We start from the raw sequence: 27490 nt of genomic DNA on the forward strand, positions 1-27490 counted from the left end.
GTGAGAGACAGAGGGGAATCCTGAGCTGTCAATGCTCGAGGTAGGTATTCGCCGGTTATCGCCGGCGATAAGATTTCTTGGCTCCGACTTCACGACTTCGCTTCGTGAGACTACTTTGAGTATTCGCATCCTGACTGTCTCCTGGATCATCGCGATGCTTTACGAACTAATAGGCGTGGTATGAAGAGTCAGCTGAGATATTGTGATAAGTCGCTGACAATAGCAGGTCCGCCCTGGCCGCAGTGTCAACGAGATCAAAGAGTCCGCCTCTTCCGCCCGCGACAAAACCACCAACTAACCCTTCAGCAGAATCACCAAAACGACCGGTAACATCGTCCTCGCTGCCGGCGGCGTTGTGCGCGGCATCACAAACTGGGGAACCTTCACATTACCGAAGCCTGCACGGAAGCAGGGCGCTACCTACCACGAAGGCCACTACTTCATCCTCCGATTCGACTCGAGCGCACGAACACAACATACCGTCCGACGAACACTAGGTCTCGATCCGCGAATGATTCGATACAGCGTCGTGCAGATGGGTAGCAAATTGCAGGAGATCAAGGATGTGGCTGGAAAGGTGGAGTGGAAGGCTGTTGCGAATACAGGACCTCCTCTATCTGGTTAAGGTCGGGAACAAGCAGAGCGCTTGCTCGGCGGAATTGCATGTACAGCAGGATATTGGGCATGGTCGGCGTTTGGGGGTTTTGCAGGATGGGTGTAAGAGCTGTCGATGGAAATACGCGGAAATTACTCGTCCGAAGCGCTGTGGTCAGGCATAGTAGGGAGCAATAGAGAATCATAAGAAGGTGCCATCATCTCCGCGATAATTCGACCCACGGTGAGAGGTATCGGCATGCGATTCCGATGTAACATGAACTTCGCGGACCATGGTCATGTAATCTGACCAGACATGCTCTCGAACCGTACAGCTAAGTAACCCGGACGTCCTAATAGCCGTCTTGGTAACATAACCAGACATTCTATCGTCAGTGGGTCAACCTCTCGGCCGTACGGGTAACTTAGCAGGACATCCTCTTAGCCATCCCGGTAGACCTACCAGTAAGTTAGCAGGACGGGTCATCATCCATACAGGTATCGTACCGGGACATCCTCTGAGCCGTACCGGTAACTGACCAAGACATCATATCAATCGTGCCCATAACTTAGCAGAACACCCTATTCGTCGTGCCGATAACTTAGCAGGAAGTCATGTTGACCATACCGAACCCATCCAGATTGTCCCGTTAGCCGCATACGTACCTCGGCCGGACATTGAAGGAGGCCTCAAGGTAACCTGCCGGCCGTCCTCGGTACTGACTCTTGCCCGAAAAGGACGCGAGAGAATCGTGTTTCGTGCCGCGAAAAGGAGATCCCAACTGAGGAGCCTCGAGGAGATATCAACAACCGAAATTGAGACTGGAGAAGGTAGCAAGCAAATTATGTGATTCGCGGCAAAAGGGCCGGAGCCTTTCGCTATTACTTTTACACGTGTCGCTTGAACGCCCCATGCTGCTGTGGCTCTGACTCTGCACAAGAAGCGCACCCGCGGCCGATGCAAAAAAGACGCATTAACTGTACCGCGAACGGCGGGCTGATGCCATTGCCTCCCTCACTTGGACGACCTTGCCAGATCGCTTTTCTTTCACACTCCCAGTCCCAACCGGTTCGCCGACTTCAGTCATTGACAGATCCTCCGAATCTCCTGCACATTCTTGTTGAGGCTCATGACCGTGCGCAAGGTCGGATCATTCGGCGTCGTCTCCGAGATCTGCATGTACACGCCCTGCAGACGCTGAGCGATCACATCCATGATCTTGGGCGCCACATCGCGGATGTCGTTGTCGCGCACGTCGATGTGCTTGAGAACGAGATCGAGCCACTCGAGACGCTGCTCCACGTAAGTATCGAAGCTGGAGGTAACAGCGGCGGACACGGTGAGGGCCACCAGTGGCGAGACGGTGGTGAGGTAGCTGGGGTTGACGCGGACGAAGAGCTTGTCGAATACCTCGGCTTGACGGTCAGAGGAGATCCACTGTTGGTAATGTTAGCTGGTGTTGGCAGTACGCGTGGAAACAAACAAAATTTCTTACCTGAATGGTGGCCTCTTCGTAACGACCGTCAATGAGCATCTGCGTCATCCTAGCGACATCCTGATCCTCTGGCTCGGCCTGAACTTCAGCTGAAGCGCTATCACTTCCAGTGTTTGCCGATGGCTGCGGAGCGGACTTGTTTTCGCGCTGCATCTTCAAAATCTGCTCCTGGAAAGCCGTCTGGCTAGCGGCCATGTCTTGCATCGTGGCGGATAGCGTGCGAACAATATTCGACAGCTCCTCGATCTTCGCATTGTCCTGCTGGCGCTGAGCCTCGGCCGAACGCTGCTGCTGGCCAAGTCTGCTCTCAAGATCGGCGATCATCTTCTGAGAAGCTTGAGTCGCCATGCCGGGAAGCTGCTTCTGCAACAATTGATCGACTCTCTCCTGCACCTTGGCAGCGACGTGGTTCCCAGTAATGTCAGAGATGGCACGCTGGATCTCTTTGTCCTTGAGAGTGGATTGAAGGGTAGTTGAGAGCTGAGCCTTCATCGCAGCAGCGACACTGGTGTTCAACTCCTTGGGAAGGGACTCGGCAATCTTGCGATCAATCACCTTACCGGTGACCTCAGTCAATGCCGGTACAACGTCGCGCTCGATGCGTGCGGAGATGATCTTGTTCAAGCTTGCATCCACGTTCTCCGTGAGGGTCGACGATACAAGACGGAGAAGTGCGTCCTGCCTCGCGCCGGCGGCAGCATCATTGACACGCTTGTCAGCATCCAGGCGCTGATAGAGCGACTCAAATTGCTGGCCAATACGAGCGTCAATGCCCTCGTAGGAGACGGTCGGCTCGATAGCGGTCGATGTGGGAGCTACCATGGCCTTGCTGGAGGCTTCAGGAGTAAGCACAGCTTGGTTCGGCGATTTCGAGCGTTGTGCGGCGTGCGAGTAGGAGTCGGCAGTGTTGAGAGGTGGGTTGGTCGATGTCGATGGCAGAGACACCGATGGGGCCGCTGTAAAGGAGTCTCGTGGAACGCCGTTGGCAGCAGCGGGTGAAGGCGTGGCGACAGGCTCCTTCTTGATGTCCGGCTTCGTCGGCGTTGCACTCTTAGCAGTCTCAGCCTTCTTGACGCTGGCCTGCTTTGTTGCTTGCTTCGTAGGAGACTCAGTTGTGCCGGTCGTCTCGCTCGCTGCCTTCTGTGGAGGCACAAGATCAGTAACCTCAATGACACCCTCCTTGAGACCATCCTTCGGATTCACCATCTTGCCCGCTGCATCCCAGCCTAAGTCCTCGCGTTTGATGCTAACACCCGCAACACCCTTGGAGTGCACAATGTACAACTCGAACAACGTCTCTTCGGGGGTGCCCTTGTCCCCAGCATTCTCGACTGGAACGCGAAGCATGTCCACACTGCGCAGTTCTCCGATCCGGGCGAAAGAGAACTCTCGAATTCCACTCATGATGGCGGTACTATCCGGCTTCGCGAGGCTAGGATCAGATTGAGCGAGCATGCTGATATATCGAGCTTGAGGCATGGTCGGAAGCTTGTACTTTGGCGCACTCAGATGGATGAAGTAGATGCTGTTCCGAGTGGGATGTCCGATTGTAATGATGCAGGTCGTGGGATGGTAGCTGATGCTGCAGATACCATCGCTGTCCTTTTCGTGAGGAAGGCGAATCTCCTGAACAGCCTTGCCGAGACCAAGGTCCCACAGCTGAAGGATGTGGTTCTGCTTGAAGCCGATGATGACATATCTGAGCGCACACCCCTTGGTCATGGGCCTGTCCTTATCAAGGAACATGATCGAGGATACCGATGGCTTCTCATCCGGCTTGCTGCCAGAGGTCGCTGCATTCATCGTCCACAGCGGCTCAGCCAACTCCACAGGATCATGCTTGACCTCATTCAGGTCGCATGCACGAGTGGTCAGCTCGCGAACATCCCAAAACTTGAAGCGCCCGTTCTTATCGAGGCTCGCAATGACCGTGTCGTCCTCGGACCAGCAGAAATCCTTTCCTGCCTTTCCAGTGTTGATCTTGAGAGTGTGATCAGCGAAATACTTCTCACTATCGACCTTGCGAGTCTCGGAGGAGCAGTAAGCGTCCTCCTTGACCTTGTCCGGAGTTATGATGAAGATGTGCTTGCCCCTCGCAATGGCAAAGTATTCCACGTGGCGGGAGCTCATCTTCGCGCGGGTCTTGACAGGTGAGCCAGAGGTATTCTCTTCCACAGTTTGAACGGCGGGCATGACAAAGCCTTGGGCTTCGACATCGTCATCTGCGAACAGGTCTCCTCGAGACTTGGCAAGAGAAGTCCAGAAGACGGAGCCGCTGACACCGGTACCAAGTACAGTCTCGACATCGTGTTCGACGGTGCAAAGCTGAACGTTGAAGACGCGCTCACCACTTGAGCGGAACACTTGCTTGTGCGTGCCGCTGTCTTGGCGAATGATCCTGAAACCGCCGTTGTCCTTCTTGGTCGCAACCTGAGCATATACTATATGCGTCTGGCTTGCGGTGGCGAGAGAGCGGTCGATCTGGTCAAAATCCTTCTTGAGCGTGGCAATCTGCATGTAGTTGTCTTGACGCATTGGCCGTGCGGGCCGCTTCGTGCTCGCGGCCTTGATCTGGACGGAGATGAAGGGCTTCATTGGCAGGCTGTACACTTCGACCATGGAAGTGGAAATCTCTTCCTCTGCGCTCTCCCAGCTCGACTGAACGTCGCCCGCCTCATTGCCATTGTCTATCTTCTCCTTCTTGAGAGCGTTCTCTTTCTTGAAATCGTTCTCCTTGAGAGCGGGCTGTGTAGCTTCCGCGAGAGCCTTCTCCACCTGCTTGTCGACCCGCTCGCCGACTCCTTCAAGCACTTCGGCAACGCTCTGGTGTGCAGTGCCGGCTGTGTCATTCGATCCAAGCTTGCGAATCTTGGCCTCCGGTGCGCCACCCTCGCCGTGTTGGGAGGATGTAGTGTCGCGACTATGCTTGAGAATTTCGATCTTCTTCGGCTCGTTCGAGGCATCGGGTTTGGGACTACGTGCGTGGTTGAGGGGCGAGGACGTGTGGAGCTCGTTGAATGGGTTCACGTATGTGAACCTGCCAGCTTGATTTGCTTGTGGCGCTTCGAACGCATTGCCGCTGCTCATCGGGCTGCCGAATTGTCGCTGTGTATTGTCGACTTTCGTCGCAGCGAAGCTCTGAGTAAGGTTGTCCACATCTGTATTGCTGATCTCAGCTTTTGCCTCATCCTGCTGCTGCGTTTGCTGTGTTGCTGGTCCCTTCGGCTTCAAGAGCAATCCGAGCAGGAAATCTTGTGGGTTGGCACCGGAGTTCGGTTGAGAGTCGGACTTCTCGACCATAGGTGACTGCTTGATATTGGCTGAAGGCTGACGTTGGAGGTTTGACATGAGACCGTGAGCTGACAGTGGACGTTGGTCGCGACCTTGTAGTGATTGTATGCTCGGCGACTGAGCGGACGAGTGGCGGTTGGCTTGAACGTTTTGAAGATTTGCCATTGGACTGGACTGGCCTTGCTGCTGACCGGCCTGTCCATTGAACTTGAGCAAGTTCAGCAGATTGTTCGTTCGGTCGGTGTCAGGTGCCGGCGAGCCAGTGGCGGAAGCAGGCTGCATGATGTTGGAGTATGCTGGTGGTGAAGTCAACCCCGCGGTCGAAGAGACTGAACGCTGAGCCCATAGGGACTGCTGGGGAGCGGTGTTTTGTGATGGCTGCGGTCCAGCTTGTGACTGTGTTTGCGGTGCGTTTTCCTTCAAACGGCGCAAGAGCTCCTGCAAATCGTCACCCATTGTTGCTGTTGGGCGCGACAGGTGCGCGTGAAACAAAGTGATGAAGCGCTATTGACGAAGTTTTGTTGCGTTGTGAGTCCGGTATGATGTAAGGTGTGGATGGTGGGGTGCAATGCCTCGAAAAGTGAAGATGAGGTGGTTGTTCAATCGAAAGTCGAGAGCTTCCCTCAGTCGTTCGTGCCACCGAAGAAGCTATGGGCCCGAGCGCGCTAATGATGCGTTCAAGCGGCAGGCGCTAAAGCTTATTTCCTTGCACGCCTGAGGCACACAACTCACCAGAAGTGAGGGCTATCAGCAACTCAGCAACAGAAGTGAATCTACCATGGTGAATATCGAATCTCGTGAAAGACTCTTGGGCAGAATGATCTCTGAAGCTCCGCCTAACGCCTCGCTCATGCCATCCAATGCAAACAACACTTTTCCCACTCCCACCTCACTCTCCCAACCTAATTGATATTCGCATGCCCGGTAGGCCCACTCGTCGAATAATCCATAGTAACGAAGGCCCTGTCGATTTCATCCAAGCCCTCACAGCAATACTGCAGCGTCTCCGCAATATCATGTGCTCGAAACAGTTCCGTCTTCGGATCCAGCAGCACATCGTACTCCACCCACACGCCATCGCCCGCGTGGTAAGCCGTGACACTCTTGAACCCCTGCACGACCGGACTGAAGCGGTACGCGAGGTACATGAGTTTCTTCTCCAGGTTCGGATCAGCCGCTTGGCCGGATAGACGGGTCACGTTCTCGAAGCAGGTCGCACCCCAGTCGTAGATGATGAAGAGGGATAGGAGACCGGCTCCGACTGGATCGAGCCACCACACATCCGCGACGGAGCCGATGAGAGGGAAGGCCAGCGTGAGAGTGTTGAAGATGACGTCCGTCTTGCAGTCTTGAGCGAGAGCTTGGACTTGCGTCGTCTTGATGGGGATACACCCGAACCAGATGATACCCTTGACGACGACCGTCGTGGCCATAGCGGCGATGGCGACAGGCGGCAGGGCCTCGGCTTTACCCTTCAGCGGCATGATCTTCTCCACGGACTCCTGCAGGATCTGAGCGAACGAGATGATCATGAGGACGCTGAACACCAGGATGCCCAATGGCTCGAGGCGTTTGCGGCCGACTGGAAACTTCCTCTGCAGAGCATTCAGACGCCAGGCGACGAGGCGATTGGTCGTCCACACGATGATCGTACACAGCAAGTCCAGCGCGGAGTCAACGAGCGACGCGATCAACGACAGCGAGCCGGAGCTGAACGCCGCGGCGATCTTGCCGATCAACAGGATGATGTTGGCGATGACATTGATGTTAATCGCCCATCGCGCCTTCTTCTCCGCCTTGGCTCGTTTATCCTGCTCTTCCTGCGGCAGCAATTCTCCAATATGCCCCGACACATCTTGGATACCACCACCCCGTTCACGGATTCCATCGCGATCAGGATCCGGATCCATCGACTCCAGCACATCGTCCGCGACAGCCATGACAATCGCATCGACGTGCAACCAGTCATTCAGCCGTTCATTCTGTGCCTCGTAAAACTTCCTGACGCCCTTGTTCTTGATCTCTTTCAACTCCTCGTCCGTCTTGCGGTATACCTCCAACTCGTCCCGCTTGACATTGTTCAACAGCGCCTTCTTCAGCTCGTTCCTTCTCTTGTCCTCCAACGCCGTGCGAGCTGCATCTTTGAACTGCCATAGTCGAGGACGAGGTCTAGCATCGCCATTCACATCACCATTCAAACTTCCATCACCTCGGCCACTGTGATAGCTCGCTCCTCTTTCCAAGTCTCTGCGGTTGCCGACTGTTCCACGACTCGAGGGACGGACGCTGATGGTTGACGACTTGCGTTCGGGGGCTCCTCCGGAGGGGAGAGCTCGTTTACCGACCATGTTGGTAGGAGCTCAGAGGATGACAAGCAGCAGGGTTGATGCTGGCTAGCGGAAGGACGATCCTCAAGTCCTCCACAAGGGAAACAAGACGGGACGACGGACCTTTAATCAATCAACAAGGTAGAAGTGACGATGTCCCAGTTAGACTACGCGTTCCAGACCGTCATTTTCCGGTTTGTGGTTCGCAAGCCGCCGCGGAGGCTTTTCTTTCAGCCCTGCCTTGTTCCATCCACACCCCTTTTGGCTCCGGTTCCATGATGACCGCAAGAAACACGCACGACGCGGTTCATGACGTCTGGTTTGGCGGTTCTGCGGCGCGGTCCGGCGTGAACAACGATCTGTGCCGCGTGCCGAGTGGCCCGGCGATCGTCGTTGGTCAAACGCTCTTTGGCTTTGCGACTGTGTTCCTTTCCTACCAGTTGACAGACTTCTATACCTTAGAGAAGCACGATCCAATGGAGTGGCTGCCAAACGCAAGAAGGATCCTCTTTGGACGAGAATAACCCAGCTTCGTAGTGGTTGAGGGTCCTATTAATTATCCACGACGAACCATTACGGAAGGCCAGAAAAGGTACCATGGCTTGGGACAACAAGCTTGGAACCATGAAATGCAGGAAACACGCCTGAAAAAGCTTGGTCCGAGAGTTTGGGGCTCACGAGTCACAACCGACCGTTGTATGAGGCTGATATCCCGGGAAATGGAAAGCTTGGAAAGCGCTGCCTCGTTTTCAAGACAGACAACACTATCGACCCATGAACGCCTTGCTCTTCCTATCGACTCACCGGTCTCAAGATAGGTAAGTGAGCAACCCTAACTCCAGCGGCAACGCTTGAAAGTACTTTCAGCAAGGAAACATCCTCACGCAATCACCATCATCCTCCATGCCGTCCACGACTTCACGACTTGAAGATCTTCTCCATCCCCTCCAGGAAAATGTCAGAGTGATGCTTTTGGAAGATCAACATCGGCCTGAGTCGGACGGCCTTTTCTCCGGAACCTCCAACGTTGATGCCCACGGACTTTGCCTTCTTGAGCACCTCGTCACGTCGGGGAGAGTCCCATGCGATGAACGTGCCCTGACCCTTTCCACGAAGGTTCTGGATCTCGCCCGGGTACTTCTTGGCGAGGTTCTCGAGACCGGAGAACAGGTAGTCACCGGTCACGGCGGTGTTCTCGACGAGGTTGAGGCGGGTGATTTCGTCGATGATGGCGCGGAAGAGGATGGCGCGCGCAGGGTCACCCATCCAGGTCTGTCACAATCATTAGCTTTGAGGTTCGACAATCTCATGTCCAGGGGAGCAGCCTTACATTGAATTGACGGTATGGCTTGTTGGGCCTCAGCTCCGGGTTGCCAAAGTAGTATCCCGCAGTCTGCGCCTTCTTGGAGAAGGTGACCATGTCCGGAGGATCCTGCAAATTCCAGTGGTCGTGCGCCCAAAACTTGCCAGTAGCACCAACACCAGTCTGCACCTCGTCGACGATCAGGAGTACATCGTGCTTGCGAGTCACCTCTCGGAGACCCTGGAAGAAAGCCGGGCTGGCGTGGTTGTCACCACCCTCGGACTGGATCGGCTCAACAACGACAGCAGCTGGCGGCGAGTGGAAGGTTGTCAGAATCTCCTCGACTTCCGCAAGGCAGCGAGCCTCCTCTCGGGCGTTCTCCTCAACGTGGTCCTCAAGCGGGTACTTGAGAGCTGGGAACGAAGCCTGTGGCCAGTCAAAGGCAGGGATGTCAAGCTTGTGAATCGGCTTGGAGCGCGTGGTGGATAGGGAGCCAAAGAGACGTCCGTGGAATGCAGTCTTGAACGACATGATCGACATGTTCGGTGCACCGGGAGATTGGTTGTTCATGGCCGAAGAGATCTCATCAGCAGTGAAATCAACATCTGGACCACCTCGCTGCTGGCGACGCTTGTACATGAAGGCCGCCTTGTATGCCAGCTCGTTGGCATCGGACCCAGCTTGAGCTGTGAAGACCTGGTCGCAACCCTTGGGAGCAACCTTCAACATGCCGGTTTCCAGAATCTCCGCCCAGTCATGCTGTGGAAAGTTTCCCAACGCAGGACGATTGATGATTGCGCTTGCCATCTCTGGGGAAGTGGCAGCGGCGAGCAAGGCCGGGTTGCTGTATCCGATTGGGATCGATGCGATCTGAGCGTATACATCGAGCAACACGTTGCCGTCAAGATCCGCGAGGTAGTTTCCGTAGCTGTTCTGGTAGTTGGCCATCATGTTCAACGACCGTGTGTCGAAGACTTTGTCAAGTGCAATGATCGCCTCTTTTGATATGGGACCAGGAATTTCGGTGCGAACAGTCGGAGCATCGGGCTCGCCGGGGAAGAGTGGCTGTTCGAGGCCAACGGCCGACTTGACGGATTGTACTGCGGCGGCAGCGCTGGCATTGCGCGCGGGCGTCTTGGTTGCCATTGTGCGGGTGAGAGGTGTGGAATGTCTGAATGAGGAGCGGATCGCGGGCTGCAGTCGTGCAGCGGTCTTGAGTAGCAACGCCATGTTGATATGTGTGATTGTAGATTGGCGTTTCTACGAGAATGTGTGTGAGAGAGAGAGGAGGAGGAGGAGAATGTTTTAGCAAGAAAGAAGTCGCCGTGTGAACATGGACAACCTTACCTTTACCAGCTCAAAGCTCTCACTTTCCCGTATCGCGTGAATGTGGGGCTGTCCAGGGTTTTGAGTTTTGAGGGGTCACTTTCCCGAATAGGAAGCCACTTGCGGCGCTCGGCTGTCACTGCTGAATGCAGAGATATCGATACTTGAGTAGCAGAAACACTTCTACGGCATATGAACGACATCAATTCAGAATATCGGTGGCAGCAACTCGCCTGCCGAAAGCGCATTCTGATCGTTTGTCCGAAGGCAACATCGTACCCTGGCAATCGGCTTATCGTTCAGGCAGTATTAAACCCGCGAAGTTTAGGCGTACTGGGGGAGCCCTGGCGTGTGACGACCGAACGATTTCTCTTATTACACCGCCGCCAACAGTCACGCCCTATGTCAAACTGGACAGCAGCAACAACGCTCTCCGTAGTGCAAACTTGCAATCTGACAGGTGTGGTTCATAACAAGCACGAGATGAGTGCTAACTTCATGAAATATATACTCAAAAGCATGCCAAAACCTTTCTCCTTCAACGCCAGGCTAGAATGTCTCCCGTGCCTCTACAATGAACATCATAAAGGAAATGACGACCTGATCGTAAGCTTCTCCTAGAAACCAAGGGACACGTGCGACTTCCAGTTGGGATCCAGAGTCTCTTCCAGAGCCAGGACCTGTGAGATGTGTTAGCATGCCAGTCCTCGAACCATGTCAATCGATATATCAGACTCACCATTGCTGTCCTCGTCGGCAAGTAAACTTGCAGAAAGTTCTTCCGCCCGTTCCACTCAAAGTCCGTCGTGAAGTGCCTCGTGTCGTTTGCGATTCGCGCCAGGCCGCCGAAGTTCTCGTCATCCGTGTTTAGCACCACGCGATATGTGCCTGCGTGCTCGACACCGACACGGTAGTCCGTGAACGAGCTCGACGGGTGGAAGTTGAAGATCCATAACAGACCCGCGCGCTCAAACACGATGACCTTGTCACTCTCGTTCTTCAAGCTGATGTACGCTTGAGGAGAGTGCAGCCAGCCGTACTTGTTCTCGGTCCACTGCATTGCCTTGTCGAAGTCGTTGAGGTAGTGGTATCGCAGGAGGTTGTCCTCGACGAGATTGAACTGGCGACGAGCGTAGTGAAAGCTGTTGTTGTTGCCTTCGCGAGGGAAGTCGAGCCATTCGGGATGTCCAAACTCGTTGCCCTCGAAGTTGAGGTACGCTTCACCGCCGAGAGCGTGTGTGATGAGGCGGATCATCTTGTGGAGAGCCATGCCACGCTCGATGACAGGTGTGAACTCAGATAGCTTTGACATGTTGGTGTACATTTGTGCGTCGCAGAGCCAGAAGAGGAGGGTCTTGTCGCCGACGAGAGCTTGGTCGTGAGACTCGGCGTAAGCAATGGTCTTCTCGCCATGTCTGCGGTTGGTCAAAGTGAAGCACAGAGCGCCCATATCCCAGTCGATGTCCTGCTTCTCCTTCAGCCACTTGATGTAGAGATCTGGTACTGCCATGGCGAGTCTGTAGTCGAATCCTATTCCGCCCAGACTCAGCTTGATGCACAATGCCGGCATTCCGCTCACGTCTTCCGCAATTGTGATACAATCCGGGTAGAGCGTGTGCAGCATCTCGTTCGCAAGCATGAGGTACACGACACCGTCCTCGTCAACGTTTGGCCCGAAGTACTCGTGGTAGCCGCCGCTGAAACCTGTGCCAATGCCGTGGTGAGTGTAGAGCATGCTCGTCACACCATCGAATCGGAAGCCATCAAAGCGGTACTCGTCCATCCAAAATCGCAAGTTGGAGAGAAGGAAGCGGAGGACCTCATGATGGCCGTAGTTGAAGAGTCTGCTGTCCCAAAGCTCGTGCTGTCCGCGGGCACCCTCATGGAAGTAGAGGTGATCGCTGCCGTCGAACTTGTTCAGACCGTCGAGCACGTTCTTGCTGGCGTGGGAATGCACCACATCGAGGAGCACGGTAATACCCATTCCGTGAGCGGTGTCAATCAACTCTTTGAGGTCATCTGGGTGACCGTAACGCGATGAAGCTGCGAAGAAGGAGTTGATCTGGTAGCCAAACGAAGCGTAGTACGCGTGCTCCATGATGGCCATGAGCTGGATGGTGTTGTATCCGAGATCGCGAATGCGTGGCAGAGTGTTTTGTGTGAACTCTTTGTAGGTAGCAACCTTGGGATCCGGGCTCGAGATACCCACGTGTGCCTCGTACACCCTCGCGCTGAGCGGCTTCGGTGGACGTGCGTTCTTGAACTGGTATGCTTGCGGTGGGTTCCAGAAGCGGGCATCGTAGACTGGTGAGACGTTCAAGTCCTGAGTCACACGCTTGATCCACGCTGGTATCCTCTCTGCTCGTGCGTGGTCATTCGGCACCACCATGCTGATCTTGATCTTGCTGTCGTGTGGGATGGCGGGTTGGCCATTGACTGCGGGCAATTTGATCTCCCACACGCCGAACGCATCTCTTTGCATCTCATGACTGTCTCTGTCCCATCCGTTGAAGTCTCCAATGAGAAATGCTCGGAGCGCAAAGGGTGCCCATTCGCGGTAGGTGATGGTGTGGTCGTCGGCGACGGTGAAGCCGTACTTTTCGTAGCCGCGAGAGAACTTCTCCAGACCGCCTTCGGCCTTGTCAATCTTCTTGATCCAGTCCTGTGCTTTGGCGAATCGGGATTTGAGGGCGGCGGTATATGGTTCGAGCCATGGATCGAGCTGGACAACACCTGCGAGGTGAGGAGATGGTTAGAGTGCGATGTGTCCGCTTGAGGGATCCCGGACTTACCAGTGCCGTCATTAGCGGCCTGACCGTTGGCCGGTTTCTGCATGACGCTGTCGGCGGAGGCCTCGTTCAGCTTGTCCATGATGGGCGGAGCAATGTGTCGTAGCGTTTGCGCTTGTGATTGAAAAGTGGATGAGGAGTGACTTCAGTGCTGTGACGCGCTCATGTAAATCGAGATTGGCAATGCGAGGAGGATGCAGGGTGGAGGAAGAGTGAGGTTTGGTGTATAAAGGTGGAGTGGAAGATGTTCAGTGTTAAAGGAAATCCATGTTCCCAATTCTTCCTCTTCCTCCACGACCAGGGACCTGAGAATTGGTGGGGAACTGGTAGAACTATTAGCTTTCTCCACGAAATGCATCGTCATAATTCGGCCGAATGCTCAACGTTGGAAGAATCATCACCAAAAGAGCACCTTGCCAATATCCGCTAGGAAGGGAAGGGTACCTTACATTGGTTGAGCAGCAATTTACCCAGCACTCATGTCGCCGGCCGTCTGCGTAACTGCTGCTTTGGGTGACGTGCGCAGAGACGAGACGAGACGAGACGAGATGAAAGAAGACAGGTGCATTGGCATTATTGACGCCGACCCCTCTCCCTGGGCTGCAGGTGGGAAAGTGGAGCCGGCAGCACATTGGGTGAGGAGGGGAGGCTCAAGCACATCTGCAGGCTCCGTCTGGGGCCAAAGGCAGGGTCCGAAGAAGCACACACGTCGGCCTCTCCAGGTTGTTGCGCTGTCAGTCAACTCCCGCGTTTTTCACCCTGAGGACGTGACATGCAAAACGTCTTCGATCGAAAGACAAGGCTGCTGCTGACCTGCTGTGAGAAGAAAGACGTGTCCCACGACTTTGACATGTCTTGAAAGGTAAGCAAACAAGGGGTAAAGTTGTCCACTTCTAGGTACGAGGTTCGATGCTCTCGACTTCCAACACCGATTGATACAGCCATTCTGCGCAAACAGCTTCTCGACAAAGGTGAACAGCTTACCTCCATCGACAGTGTCACCGTCCACCATGACGAGTCTAAGTAGCCACGGGTTCGAACAGGTGGGCGAGATGGACGTTTCCGAATTACAACGAGACCTTCTCCGCAAGCACCGCAATGTTGGCGGCAAAGTCCAAGAGATCTGGCGCAATTTTACACCTAAGCAACGTGAGAAAGCAATGCGCGAGGCTGTCGGCGAGGGCAGAGTCCTCAGACACTCCCGCGATCCAGGCCTGGATGGCCTCAAGCAGTTTCTGCCGGACTGGAATCTGCGAGACGTCACATCTACTCCGGACTTCTTTCTTGATCGCTGGAGATTTCGAGCGGAGACGGAGCTACAGCGTCAAGAAGTGGAAGGCGCAAATGGAGGCCCAAGCGACCGTGAAGTCATAGGCGCTGGCGCTCATTCGACACTCTCGCCCAGCAAAGCTCGTCTCCTGCTCAGCAGGCAAACTTCGACATTCATCTTCTACAATCACCTCGTCGAAGAGATTCTCGACCTAGATCTCGAGAGCAGGCCAAAGAACCCTTCGTCGGTCAAACGGGCGACGGCGGACCCAGGAAATGCGATGGCGAAGCTTACCCTCCAGCCCAAGCCTTTGAAAGCATCCATCGCTGAGATTATCGCTCATGCGGCGGACCAAAAGGCGGCGTCGGAGAGTTACTTGGAGCTCCTACGAAGCGAGCCAATTGTGCTCAATCATGCTGTGAATATGAAAAACATGAGCCGGCCAGAGCTCGTTCCTGACGATCGAGGTCGCATCCTTCCGATGTTTACCGACAAATACCTCAGCATCGCATTCTTCGAGGTCATGTGTGATTCAGTCAAAGCTCTTGTCACTTGGGAATACATTGTTCACCTACTCCGTATGCTGGAGGGCGGCGGCATGGATGACAAGATCAAGCGGCCGCTGGTCATGCAGGAGCTTTCGAACACATGCCATCTGGAGTATCGTCGCGCACAGGCCGAACTCAGGCGGCAGATGTCGGTTCCTTTCGGGGTGGCCGCGGGTACTTTCAAAAGGATCACGACAGGCGACACAACCAAGATCGCCCTCAAACGCCAGCCATCGGACTATACGGCCTCAAACCCCCAGCTCCACTATATCTTACGTTTGTGTCACAACGACACCCGGCATACGGAGGCTGCGAAATGGATTCAGAAGCTTGATGACCACAACACGCGATACCCAGACGATTTTGAGCGACTCGAACAGGATCAAGTTCGAGCGCTCGGTGATTTGGCAATCATCCTCAGCTTCATGCACACTCTGTCGACTTCTCTCGCGATGGTGGCTGGATCGAAGAAGCTGGGCATCCTTTTCACAGGTCGAACGGTGGAGCTGGACACCGAATTGGCTCAACACAAGCCGGAAGCTGATTTCGGCGACCACCTCGTGCCTGTTGACAATCTCTTGGAACCGGGCGTCGCCAGCAACGCTCTGCAATCACTCAACGAGTTCTTGCTTGAGCGAGCTGGAACACGGTTGGGCTTACTGTACGAGGACCTGCTACATGACTGCCTGAAGGATGTAGAGAAGAAGTACTCGGACGCCAAGCTCCGCCTTGAAAGAGCCGAGAAGGACCAGCAGCCATACGTTCCACTACCAGCTGACGAGGCCAAGCCAGCCAGCTTCCGGATCGAGCAACGAAGAGAGAAGGCGAAAACACGCCCAGCTGATGAGACGAGCGCATACGACATCACCGCCATTGCAGCTCCCGAGCCAGAGGTCGTTGCAGTGCCCGCTCCGCAGTTCAAAGTCAAGGCATCGACGGCTGCCGTCTTCCACACCATCTTCGCCAAAGCAACCGCACGAGGATCGGTCGCTTGGGCAGACTTCGCGACGGCAATGGCGGACCTGCACTTCTCGGTGACGCCTAAGGGCGGCTCAGTATACACATTCAATCCTCCGGAGTCGATGGGAGCGGGTCGCTCTTTGACTCTACATCGTCCTCACGCCTCCGAGATAGAAGGCTATGGGTTGTTGATCTTCTCGAGAAGGCTGCAGAGGACGTACGGCTGGACGGCGGAGACGTTCGAAGCAGAATAGAATGTGAAAGGACCTATCTGTTGAGAGTATTGGAATGCGGCGCTATGAACATGGATGTGCCTTGGACAGGTTCATCAGGTAGTACCATGAAAAAAATCAAGGTCCGTCCTCCTTGCTCGCTGCTGATTACATTTCTCCGGCCTCTGATTGTACAGAAGCTGAACCAGGTTTTGTTCGTGAGTCTAACTCTTTGGCGTGTTGAGCTACCCGCACATACTTAGTACGCTTACTACTCACATATAAGTTCAGGTCCTGACTCTGCGCCTCTGCTCTCGTGCTCAAACTGCACATTCTCAGGCACTGAGGGGCAAATCGTGCGTTGCGAGGCATAATGGCTCCCCGGGATGTCGAGCTTGAGCGCAAGATCTCACTGACGACTTATCGGCCGGGAAAGATGATCGAGGGGATGATCAAGATCACCGAACGAGCGAAAATCTCAACTATTCGCCGCGCATCAAATTCATCTTCCTTGGGAAATATGGAAGTTCTCCCACTCGAGCTACTTCATGCCATCTTCGCGATGCTGGACTTCAAGACCCTCTCAGACATGACGAGAACCTGCTCCCGGGGACTTGAGGTCGTCACATCCCTGCAGGAATACTCCGATCTCATGCGACATGCTCCACTTGCGCTAGCTGCTCTCGGGAAGACAAGACTGATCCGATATCATTCCTCGGCCACGGTTCATGCTGCCTTACTTTCACCGGAGTGCGCGTCTTGTCAATGCTATGGACCTTTCTTATTTCTCCCGACATGCCAGCGTTGCTGCTACATTTGCCTCTGGAAGAATCAAAGCTTGTGAATAGTTCCGCTATCTACGGCCAAGAAATGCTTTGGACTATCGACCACCCGTGTCAAGAAGCTGCCGATAATGCGTAGCCTGCCTGGGGTTTATCACGTCAAATATGGAAACCCCCGATCCCGTCAGCGACCGATGTGGCTGGTCTCCGTAGGCTCGGCGAAGAGGTTGGCTCTAGAATCGAATGGGACCGAAGAACAAATGCAACAAGATGTAACAGCCAAATACTCCGAGGGGCGCTTGTCCTGGACGCAGTATCATCGTTTCTGCTTTTTGCAGAGTGCACCGCTGTCGCCTCTCGGTCCGACCTTTGTTTTCGAGCCGAAGGAGACATATCGCGCGAGTTCCGACACTTACCCTGGTATGGCGTCGGTGTCGTTCCCGTATCTAGCCCCTGATAAAAGGGTTGAACGCGGGTCCTGGTGCCGGGGTTGCAAGGAGTCCGAAAAGCCACATCCTCCGTACGACTGGGTTCCCGAGCATCTCTCACACCTGATGATCGCAGGGCGACATGTTGACGAAGTTGTGAATGCAATGGAAGAAATTGCATGGTCGAGACTCGACTTCATCAGTCACATTGATGAGTGTCCTGAGGCCAAGAAGCTCATTTCCCGTGGAACGCCTGTAGATTCCCATTACGCGGATTGGGACACGTCCTCTTCAGACACTTCGGAAGTTTGAATGGAGGGTTGACGCGGGAGATGTCAATTGATAAGTCCCATTATCAATGAGCAGGATGGCCATTGCGTACGGTTGATATTGAGCAAGCTCCAGCGAATGGGTCAGTGGTAGCGAAAGCAACATCTTGGGACGGGCAATGGTGTGAGAAGGCTGAGCGCAGGTGAAGATGGCCGAGATGTGGGGAAAGGTGGAGGTCTGATTCTGGGGAGCTGTCGAGTCCGACATCATAGATAGACTTGTAGTCATCTTGTACATTCATTCAACATCGCTATACATGTACAGTCCATATACAATCAACTCGCTACTACTCCGTCACTTCCACACTGGCCGGTCCAGCTCCTCATTGCGATCGATCTGGACTGCCAGCCTCTGGCAATGGTCGCTCTCGCATACACGCCGCAAGCCAGGCTGACCTACCTGGGCCTGTCCGCTGTGATTCGAAGACATCTAAGCACATCGCGGATGCGTCGCTCGTCCGGGTCCTACGTGCGATCCGACTTCTCGAATCAAGGCTACAGCGGTGTATACGACTCCGGAGCTCCCACCGAAGGTCCACTCAGCGGTGCGTCCAACATCGGAGCGCCACGCATCACGCCGACCATCCTCAAGCAGCACCTCGATCAATTCGTAGTCGGCCAAGAGCGGGCGAAGAAGACGCTCGCGACCGCTGTCTACAACCATTACCAGCGAATACAAGAACTGCAACGCCGTGATGACGAAGAGGAGGAGCAATTAGCGGCCGAGGAGCGAAGACGCATGGCGCACCACCCACGACATCCGGTAGAAGGTAGGGAGGAGCACCTGAAGCGTGGGATTGTGGTGCCTTCGCTGACGAAGGATTGGGAGAATGAAGACGAGTTTCCGGGCCAGCAGCAGACAACGATCAACCTATACCCGCCCAGTTCGGGACCACATTCGAGGCCGCAGGATCGACCGGGTGCGTCTCCGCTGCAGGATGATAGTCCGTTGACGATTGAGAAGAGCAATGTATTATTACTGGGACCTTCGGGCGTGGGCAAGACGTTGATGGCGAGGACATTGGCGAGGGTGTTGGATGTTCCGTTCAGCATGTCGGATTGCACGCCGTTCACGCAGGCAGGATACATCGGAGAAGATGCCGAGGTGTGTGTACAGAGATTGCTCGCTGCGGCGGATTACGATGTGAAGCTGGCCGAAAGAGGGATAATATGTCTGGACGAGATTGACAAGATTGCCACGGCCAAAGTCTCCAACGGCAAGGATGTGAGCGGCGAAGGCGTGCAACAAGCGTTGCTGAAGATCATCGAGGGAACCACATTACAAATACAAGCCAAACAAGAACGAAGCAGTTCCACCGATCGGAAGCGAGGACAAGGAGCAGGGTATCCGACCAACAGTCCACTCTCCGGCGGCAGCATGGGCCAATCCTCCGCCTCTGGAGTTCAAAAAGGCGAAGTCTACAGCGTCAAAACCGACAACATCCTGTTCATCTGCGCTGGCGCCTTTAACGGTCTCCACAAGATGGTCCTCGACCGCATCAGCAAAGGCAGCATCGGTTTCGGAGCCACTGTCCGCGCCGCTCCAGGCTCGTCATCGAACTCCTCCAACCAACACGAAACCATCCTCGAAGGCGAAGACGACTTGTTCGAAAAGCATCTCCCTTACTACTCCTCCCCAGAGCCAACCTCCCAAGAGCCCAACCAGAAGAAGCAAAAGCGTACCTACAATACCCTCGACCTAGTCGAACCCCAAGACCTCCAGAAATTCGGCCTCATCCCCGAACTCGTCGGCCGCATCCCTCTGTCCTGCGCACTATCCTCTCTGTCCATTCCAGCTCTCGTACAAGTCCTCACCGAACCACGTAATAGCCTTTTGAAGCAATACCAGCAACTCTTCGCCTTGTCCTCCATCGAGCTACGCTTCACGACTCCCGCCCTGCACGCCATCGCACGGACCGCCACGAAAATGGGTACCGGAGCGCGAGGTCTTCGAACGGTGATGGAACGACTGCTGGCAGACGCGATGTTCGAAACGCCCGGCAGTGGAGTGAGGTATGTGCTCGTCAACGAGGCGGTGGCGGAGAAGAAGAGTGGCGCGGTGTACTTCACGAGAGGCCAGCAGCAAAAGGAGAGGTTTCAGGGCATGATCGCGGATGAGGAGGATGTGTGGGAAGGGAGGAATGGCCAGGAAAGCGACTGGGAAGCAAGAGCGAAGAACAACACGAAGGGTGGGGCGGCGACTACGTTTGAGGAGTATAGGGAGAAGGCAACGGCGGCGGGATTCGTGTGATGAGTATGATGGACGAGATCATGTGAAATGACATCGATGCGATATACTGGAGGTGAAGGTAGCTTGTACATATGCTGGCATTGTAAATTCTAACGATAGCAAAACGCCGTCAGGAAGTATTGATGCGATCGTCCACATTACCATTAACTAACCCGCGGGCACTCCAAATCCAGTGCCATCTCAGCTTCAAAGAACACAGGACCGAAATCCCGTCAAGAAGGCGCTCGTGATGCTGCGCCCGGTACCCGTCAACCCAGCGTCCACATCATTCGACCGCTTCTTGCCCTTCTCCCTCGCTGTAGACACAAGGTCTCTCTTGTCGCCTCCGTCAGCCGCGCAAATCTTGAAGTGTCGGCCATAGCCATCAAAGACCTACCCTCGACCCCTTTTCGCTATCACCACTGCGACTACTCTCCAACGACACCTCCGCCTCAACTCCCTTCTTCGCCTGCTCCCTACCCTTTCTCTCCCTCCTCGCCGCCGAAACCTGCGCTTCCTTCAACCCTTCGCTCCACCCATTCCACGTCAAATCAAAGTCCAAAATCCTCAATCTCTTGTCGACCATTTCAGTCGTCAAGATCTGGTCTCCGAATTCTGGGCATTCCTCTCTAAGTTTCTTGACGATGTATTCCAGCGAGCGGCCCTTGGCGTCCTGCACGCAGATCAGCCGATCTTGCTTCGTCGTCCACGGTTCGGGGAGTGATTCGGTGTGTTGCACTCGGTCGGTCGCGAAGTCGGATGCTTTGCTGTGCGGGACCTTGCGCGTGGTTGTCGCACCGCTTGGAAGACCCCTAGCTGGCGTGACGACAGGCATGTACGGTTTTGGTGAGAAGCTGGTAGTAATAGTCGTGCTGTCTCCAACGGGTGTGGGAATTCGCGGCGGCCCATTCTCCTTCTTTTTCCTGATTGGCAGACCAGTCGGCGTCGTCGGCGAGCGCTGCATGTCCGGTTTCTGGAACGTCGGCATCGGAGGTGTGGAGTGTAAAGTGGGCAAGAAGGCAGTGTTGCCAGTCGGCGTGGCATTGAAGTATGCGGATTTGACGGTGAGATTGCGGTCGCCTACAGGAGTTGTCGGACCGGAAGAAGAGCCTTGACTGTTGCGCCAGCGACGGATGCTGTTCGACGTGTCGCGAAGCATGATCGAAGGAGTTGTCATGTGTGAGAGGCGGCTGACGAGAGAGTCACGGAATGCGAAGCCGGGTCGCTGGCGGCGGGACTTTTGTTTGCGGTGAGACTGAGAAATGGTCGTCAGCTGGTGATGGTGTCGTAGTTGATGAAGGAAGAGGTGCTTGCCGGTAGCTTGATTCGATCTTCGGGGAACTCGACGCCTAGGTAGGAGTTGATGTCGATTCCGTAGTGGCGTCTGCAATTCGACATTGAACGCGAGAGTGCAGTGCCTGAGAAGTCAGTGAATGAGGCAGCGTCAAGACATGAAGTTCTCCGAGACGAGAGTCCGAGTGTATGCACCTGCCGCTCCGAGCGACGTGGCGGAAGGCGTGGGCGATCGAGCGAGGGAAGCACATGTGCAGGATCTACACAGCAGGAGCAGCCGATAGTCTACCAGGTGATTGGAGGAATGTCTTCGCATTAGGGGAGCTTCACTAGTACAACGAGAGAAGACTTCCTGTATGTTACATTTTCGCAGCCCGTATGCTCAGCCTCAAGCTGGTGGTGGTACTCACCGGCTGCTGCTGGTCCCTCCCTCCATTGGCTCGGATGCTCGCAACGAGGCGATATTCCCATTACCACCATCTGCCAACAATCCAATGCATCCAGCTTTCTAGTTCTTCAGGCCAATCTTGCTGAGGAGTCCCTGGCTTGCGGCACCCTTGTCGAAGACATTCAACATATCCTTCCACACTTCACCAGGCTTCTTGCTAGCGTCCAATTGCGTCCAGATGCCCGTCTTCCGGTAGTAGTCCACCACAGGAGCAGTCTGCTCGTGGTACGTCCCTAACCGCTTCTTGAGGGCCGCCTCGTTGTCGTCAGACCGCTGCACCAATGGCTCGCCGGAGACATCATCGGTCATATCCTTCTTCGGTGGGTTGAAGATTTTGTGGTATGAACGGCCGGAAGCTGGGTGCACGAGACGACCAGTGATGCGAGCTACGAGTAGATCATCGTTGATCTTGAGCTCAATGGCGTGCTTGAGGGCTTGCTGCTTGGCTTGGAGCATGCTGTCGAGCTTCTTGGCCTGGACAACGGTGCGAGGGAATCCGTCGAGGATGAATCTGACAAGTCCGTCGTTAGCATGCTGTCGGCTTGGGACCGTGGGCGCGGCGCATGTATTCCACTCATGCGCCGCGTTTTTGACATGTCTTCAAACATACCCATTGCGGCACTCCCTGTTGTTCTCCAACTCCTTCTCAATCATGCCAATCATAATCTCGTCCGAGACCAGCTTGCCCTCGTCCATAATCTTCTTCGCCTGCTTGCCAAGATCGGTCTTCTGCGCGACTTGCGCGCGGAGCATATCGCCGGTCGCGAGATGGCAGCAGCCAAACTTCTCCTTGATGTTCGGAGCTTGCGTTCCCTTGCCTGCGCGCCAGGAAAATCCGCCGTTAGTGAGACGCTCCTTGGCAGGACTGCTCGTATGTCCACAATGTACATACCAGCACCAGGTGGTCCGATCAGAATCATGCGAATGCTCTCAGCACCCGCTTTTTGAGTGGCGGCGCCGCCACTGCCATGTTGTATCCGCTGCTCCAAGTCCTCGATCCGTTGCTCCAACTTCTCCACCGTCTTCTTCAGCGTGTCCACCAGCTCAGACATCTTCGAACTTGGAGTCGGAGGAGATCGGCGTCAAACCGGGTGTTGTGTAATCGTATTAGGTTGCGAAGGTATAGAGAAACACGAGCCGGACGAAGACGGAGAGGTAGAGACGAAATCTTGCTGAAGCTCTCGACCGGCTCCAAAGAGCTTGTGCTGCCGCGGTAAGCAATCCATTGGGGGTGACGAAATGCTCCGCGATTGAGCCGGTCGCACGGACCTCCATGTTGCCGACGACCTTCCGTTGCTTCTTCAACTTCACGCTGGGAACACATCTGCTCCGTAGAAAAATGGACTTTCACGATAGCTGATGCAACTTGTCTGCGGTCATACCGATTCAGTTCAAATCAAACCGTCTGTCACAGAACCGTACATAGTATTTCATACAAAAGTGGGTATCTATCCTTGCTGTCCATAATTCATGCTCATGTCTTTTGATCATTCCATATCCATCCATCGGCCTCCCATATCCTCACTTTCCTCCCATATCTGGTTCCCGACGATACGTCCTGCCGTATAATTTCGCTCATTCAAGATCTTGCGGGCGGAAGGAAAATGCCAAAAGTGCCACCCTCCTCCTGTGTCTGTTGATTTTGGGCTCTGTACGCCTGCTGCACATCTCGCTCCGTCCTGTCGTCTGTCACTCAGCGCTTTCGTGCAGTCCTGTTGCCACCACTTTTCCTGTCTGGCTTCGTCGTTCAGATGCCTCCGTCCTCGTCGTTCATTGCAACACTTCACCTGACAAGACCTGCCTCGAAACCCTGATCGCTTCCCTTGCGACTCGAGCTCGCACCCTCCATCGTATCACCATTGATACTGGGCACGCCCGAACTCTGCAGACTCCTCGTATCAGCCGTCAGCGGAGGCGGAGTAGTCGCCGCCGAATTGTAGTTGCTCGCAAATTGGTGCTGAGGCATCGCAATCGGTACTCCCATCTGGTAGCCATTGTCCATTGGGTAGCCGTTCCGGTCGAACGGCATATTGTTCGCGAGGTTGTGGCTGTGGTATGGATCGAAGCGATGCATTTTCTTATCAATGGAGAGGACTTGCTTGCCGCAACCGGTGCGTTTGGCTTGAATCATGGCTGGTTGCAGCACTTCGAGGAAGAGATGGTAATCATCTGGTGCCAGTGTGTCGAGAAGTTTTTCTGGGAAGACTGTCAATATGGCGGTTCTTTTCAGGGTAAAAGCAAATTGGTACTCACGGATCACATAATTGCCAAAATTGTCCTTGATCATGTTGACCAAGATGCCATCTCCGATGTGAATGCCATGAATGTTGCCCATCCTCTGCGGGTTGCCTTGCCCGAGAGTTAGGACCACATTGCGACGCCACGAGTCATCCGCTCTCTCCAAGCACTTTTCAACCACGTTGCTGGCAAATTTGTGCTTGCTGTAGCCTTCCAGACCTCGTCCAACGATCTGAAGGACTCGGCGCTTGCCTTCTCCATCGTCGTGTTGTACAATGTGCTGAACGACATAGTTGCCGTATTGATCAGAGATCATCGTGGGAATACCGTCCAGAAGCTCAGCCATGATCATCGACTTTGCTGGAAGGTCGCACTTTTCCAAGCAGCGCTGGATGACGCGACATCCGTACGAGTGGATGCTGAGATGTTGAACCTGTCCGCGGAAGGCGTTGGTGATGAAGTTAATGGTGTTTGGTGGACACCGTTCGATCGCTTTTTGGATGACATGATTGCCGTTCTGATCCTTTACGCACTTGATCACATTTCCTTCCAGTTCGCCAATGAGCACGGCCTGCTGGTCGACAAGAACATGGTCGAGAGCTTTCTGTACAACTCTGCAACCATACATCTGAAGACTGAGCTGGAGCACCTGGCCCTTCATCTTGTTGGCGAGAATCTTCTTGTGGGTCTGGTCGCCGTGCTCAAAGAACTTCTGAATGACATAGTTTCCAAACACATCCGTCATAAGAGGAATGGCGTTTGGCTCGATCTCACGAAACACACGTTCTTTCTCGTCCGAATTGGCAGTCTCGAGCTTGGTCTGAATGAATCGTGATCCGTGCTGATCCCCACTGAATTCAGCAATGTGGTCGTAGATATCTCGCAGCTCATATCGCTTGGTCTTGGTGTTGGACTTGAACTCGTACATGAGTGCGCTTTGCACACCCTCGCCTGGAGCGCCGTCTCGATGTGGCTGACCATCCATACCTGGCATGTTGGCGTGCGCGAGGCCGAGATAGGGTGAAGAAACATGAAGCTGCATGGGGCTCGGCATGTACGGATTGTACATGGCAGCATACTGACTGCGGAGTTGGGCCGCCATGAATTGTTGTATTCGCGGATCGAGATATGCCTGATGCTCGGCCAGGCCGGGAGACCGCCGAGCGAATGGCAGAGAGCCATTTCCCAGACCCTGCCATTCTGATGCTGATCGGAGATCTGGACGGCTGTCGTAGGAGCGGACGGACATGGCATTGCTTTGGTATGGCTGTCCTGGGCGAAATTCGTGGGCACTGCCGGACTGCAAAAAGCGTTCGGCAAATGACGCATTTGAAGGCGTTCCTTGGTTGCTCGGTCGCTGCGATCCAGGATAGTCATTGAGACCAAAGTACATCATGTTGCTTCGATCGATCTCCTCAACATCTTCGAATCTGCTGTTGCCGTTGCTTGAGTTCGGAACTGGGCCACGAGCTTGAGCTTGATGGTTTCTGCCATTCGTCGCGGGAGTCGTTCGATAGGAGACGCCCGTTCGAGCATCACCGTTGACATTGAGCTGTCCGAACTGCATCATCATCTGATCGGCATTTTGCTGATAGTAGCCACCGTAAGCTCCGTTCCGTGACGATACTGAAGGGGCGCGAGACTCGTTGGGTGTATCGCGCTGCGATGGTCGAGAGTAGTCGGGACGTGTGAAGATAGGCTGTTCTTCACCGTGGCGAGATGGAGGGTCACTTCCGTCACGAGATACTGGCATGCTTCCCGTACGACTGAATTGACCAGACAGTTGAGGACGCCTTTCGTCGCTTGGTGAAGGTGTTGTGGTGGTGTCTGCCCATGAACCAATGGCCGAGTCCGGCTTTCGTTGCATTGGGTCCGGCGGCCTGTCAAATTTTGTATACACATTGAAAGGTGGCTGCTCGCTGCCTCGACTTGGAGCAGCAGCAGAAAAGGACGTGCCGAATGTCGGCCGAGTCTGGGTGGAAGTTGTAGTATTCAGACCATGAGCTGGTGGGCGTGAAGCAAAGGAAAGTGGAGTGCCGTTTGAGGATGATGGTCCTTGCAGGAGCCCAGCGTTGCTCGAGGTTCGCTGCTGCGCAAGCGAAGCATCTGTGTAGCGCGCATTCGGAATCGATCGAGCGGCCGCATCGCTTCTCTTCGTACTCCAGGATGGTCGTCCAGGGTAGTCGTCGGATATGGAGGACTCCACGAGTGATCCCGACCCAGTCTTGCCTTCGACGTCTCCAAGGAACGACCCAGATGGTGGGGTGTCCCTTGATACTGAGTTCTCCCGTGTATTGGTAGCCAACGCCAAACTGCTCGATATGCCACCACTCCAAATACTGCTCGAACCCCATGCGTTGCCTCGACCGCCAAAGGTGGGATTCAATGTTGTTGCAGAGCTGCTCTTTTCCGACGATTTCGCAACGCTGGTGAACGAGCGTGGTTGCCAGACAGATTCGGCATTATCTTTTGCTGCGACGCTGCATGTCGAGTCGTATGCACGCGCGTGGTTCGCAAAGGCCATATTGCAGGTGCTGGTTGCACCATGGGACATTTTACGAAAAAATGTACGAGATTTGGAGAACCAAGATTGCTGTGTAAATCGTCGTATGAATGACGAAGTTGTGATTTTTACAGCGTCTACGCCGCGTAGGATGAGTAAGTCGGAGAAATTCGCAGTCGCGATGGTGAAGGACAATTTCGAGACGAACTGGCCAGCGACGCGCGAGGCAGCCGCGCCGACAACAAGGCTGGATGAATGTGAGATGTTATCGGGGTGCGCAGTAAGGCGACCAGTTTGGAGAAGGTCGGCCTGGCGAGGCAGCAATGTTGTGCACGGAGCGTGTACAATGTGAGCAGCGATGTGGTCCGGCAGCTGAGCTCGTGGCAGGGAGGGCGAACGTATGAACAGAGAAACCGGATATGTGCAATGCGAGGGCTGCAGGGTTGATCCCTCCCGTGTTCAGAAGAGTCAATCGCAGATCGAGGCCGGAGGTGTGTCAGAGCTGGTCAGGTCAGAGGATTTGATATAAAGTCGATGAATCGATAAAGGGCACAGCACCAGCACAGGCGGGAGGGCGTGGGCGTGGGCGTGGGCGTGCGAAAGGGTGGTGGCGCATCGATGAGGGCGTGATGGTCGGTGAGGTGGGCGATATGTACTGGGCAGAGCGCCGGGCTATGCAAGGGACGTGAGCGGGCGGGAAATGCGAAGGAATGCAGCTGTGTTTGCTGAAATGTACAGTGGAGCAGAGGAGGTGAGAACAGGGCAGGGAGGGGAAAGTGGGTAAGGTACACAGGAAGAGGAATCGATCAAAGTATGGACAAGAAGAATCGCTGCAAGGCAAGTGAGGTAAAGTGAGGTAAGGTAGTCAGCAGCACAGGCTGAAGTAGTAGTAGTGTGAGTAAGTATCGGACAGGGAAGGAGCAAAGGGAGAAGAACGAGGAGAAGAAGAAGAAGATGGAAGAGAAGGAGGAGGATGGATGGATGGATGCCGGTGTCTGGGTGTCTGGGTGTGTCTGTGTGTGTGTGTGTGTGTGGTGACAGGATGGACAGGGACCAGGCTCGTGGGCTCTGTGCTGTCCTATTGCGACTGGATGTGAGCAATAATAATAATAATCGACGACGA

General features: G+C 54.6%; 9 protein-coding genes across 9 annotated transcripts; 3 read left to right on the forward strand and 6 right to left on the reverse strand.

Moving 5' to 3' along the window:
• Positions 1–144: 144 nt before the first annotated feature.
• MYCGRDRAFT_68767 (uncharacterized protein) lies at positions 145–814 on the forward strand (the record flags this gene model as incomplete). The annotated part of the gene is made up of 3 exons (XM_003855033.1): positions 145–178; positions 227–261; positions 310–814. The coding sequence occupies 3 exons, from the start codon at positions 155–157 to the stop codon at positions 623–625; spliced, it is 375 nt and encodes a 124-aa protein (XP_003855081.1).
• Positions 815–1607: 793 nt separating this feature from the next.
• MYCGRDRAFT_55679 (uncharacterized protein) lies at positions 1608–5351 on the reverse strand (the record flags this gene model as incomplete). Its single annotated transcript, XM_003855359.1, has 3 exons — positions 1608–2032; positions 2091–4930; positions 4979–5351. The coding sequence occupies 3 exons, from the start codon at positions 5175–5177 to the stop codon at positions 1679–1681; spliced, it is 3393 nt and encodes a 1130-aa protein (XP_003855407.1).
• Positions 5352–6283: 932 nt separating this feature from the next.
• Positions 6284–7920, reverse strand: MYCGRDRAFT_68771 (uncharacterized protein; the record flags this gene model as incomplete). The annotated part of the gene is made up of 1 exon (XM_003855358.1): positions 6284–7920. One exon carries the CDS (start codon positions 7727–7729, stop codon positions 6284–6286), a length of 1446 nt encoding a protein of 481 aa, XP_003855406.1.
• Positions 7921–8626: 706 nt separating this feature from the next.
• MYCGRDRAFT_36524 (4-aminobutyrate aminotransferase) lies at positions 8627–10157 on the reverse strand (the record flags this gene model as incomplete). Its single annotated transcript, XM_003855357.1, has 2 exons — positions 8627–8980; positions 9039–10157. 2 exons carry the CDS (start codon positions 10155–10157, stop codon positions 8627–8629), a joined length of 1473 nt encoding a protein of 490 aa, XP_003855405.1.
• Positions 10158–10954: 797 nt separating this feature from the next.
• MgGlgB1 (1,4-alpha-glucan-branching enzyme) lies at positions 10955–13416 on the reverse strand (the record flags this gene model as incomplete). The annotated part of the gene is made up of 3 exons (XM_003855356.1): positions 10955–11017; positions 11077–13070; positions 13130–13416. 3 exons carry the CDS (start codon positions 13206–13208, stop codon positions 10955–10957), a joined length of 2136 nt encoding a protein of 711 aa, XP_003855404.1.
• A 762-nt stretch (positions 13417–14178) lies between these two features.
• On the forward strand, positions 14179–16158 carry MYCGRDRAFT_37533 (uncharacterized protein; the record flags this gene model as incomplete). The annotated part of the gene is made up of 1 exon (XM_003855034.1): positions 14179–16158. One exon carries the CDS (start codon positions 14179–14181, stop codon positions 16156–16158), a length of 1980 nt encoding a protein of 659 aa, XP_003855082.1.
• Positions 16159–18013: 1855 nt separating this feature from the next.
• Positions 18014–19906, forward strand: MYCGRDRAFT_35402 (uncharacterized protein; the record flags this gene model as incomplete). Its single annotated transcript, XM_003855035.1, has 2 exons — positions 18014–18418; positions 18485–19906. 2 exons carry the CDS (start codon positions 18014–18016, stop codon positions 19904–19906), a joined length of 1827 nt encoding a protein of 608 aa, XP_003855083.1.
• A 1626-nt stretch (positions 19907–21532) lies between these two features.
• On the reverse strand, positions 21533–22743 carry MYCGRDRAFT_55692 (uncharacterized protein; the record flags this gene model as incomplete). The annotated part of the gene is made up of 3 exons (XM_003855355.1): positions 21533–22137; positions 22237–22444; positions 22519–22743. 3 exons carry the CDS (start codon positions 22676–22678, stop codon positions 21687–21689), a joined length of 819 nt encoding a protein of 272 aa, XP_003855403.1.
• Positions 22744–24018: 1275 nt separating this feature from the next.
• MYCGRDRAFT_37332 (uncharacterized protein) lies at positions 24019–24849 on the reverse strand (the record flags this gene model as incomplete). The annotated part of the gene is made up of 1 exon (XM_003855354.1): positions 24019–24849. A coding segment is annotated over one exon (831 nt), but the record flags the coding sequence as incomplete, so codon positions are not given.
• Positions 24850–27490: the final 2641 nt, after the last annotated feature.

Source organism: Zymoseptoria tritici, chromosome 2 (assembly GCF_000219625.1).
Source record: "Zymoseptoria tritici IPO323 chromosome 2, whole genome shotgun sequence".
Taxonomy (NCBI): Eukaryota; Fungi; Ascomycota; class Dothideomycetes; order Mycosphaerellales; family Mycosphaerellaceae; genus Zymoseptoria; species Zymoseptoria tritici.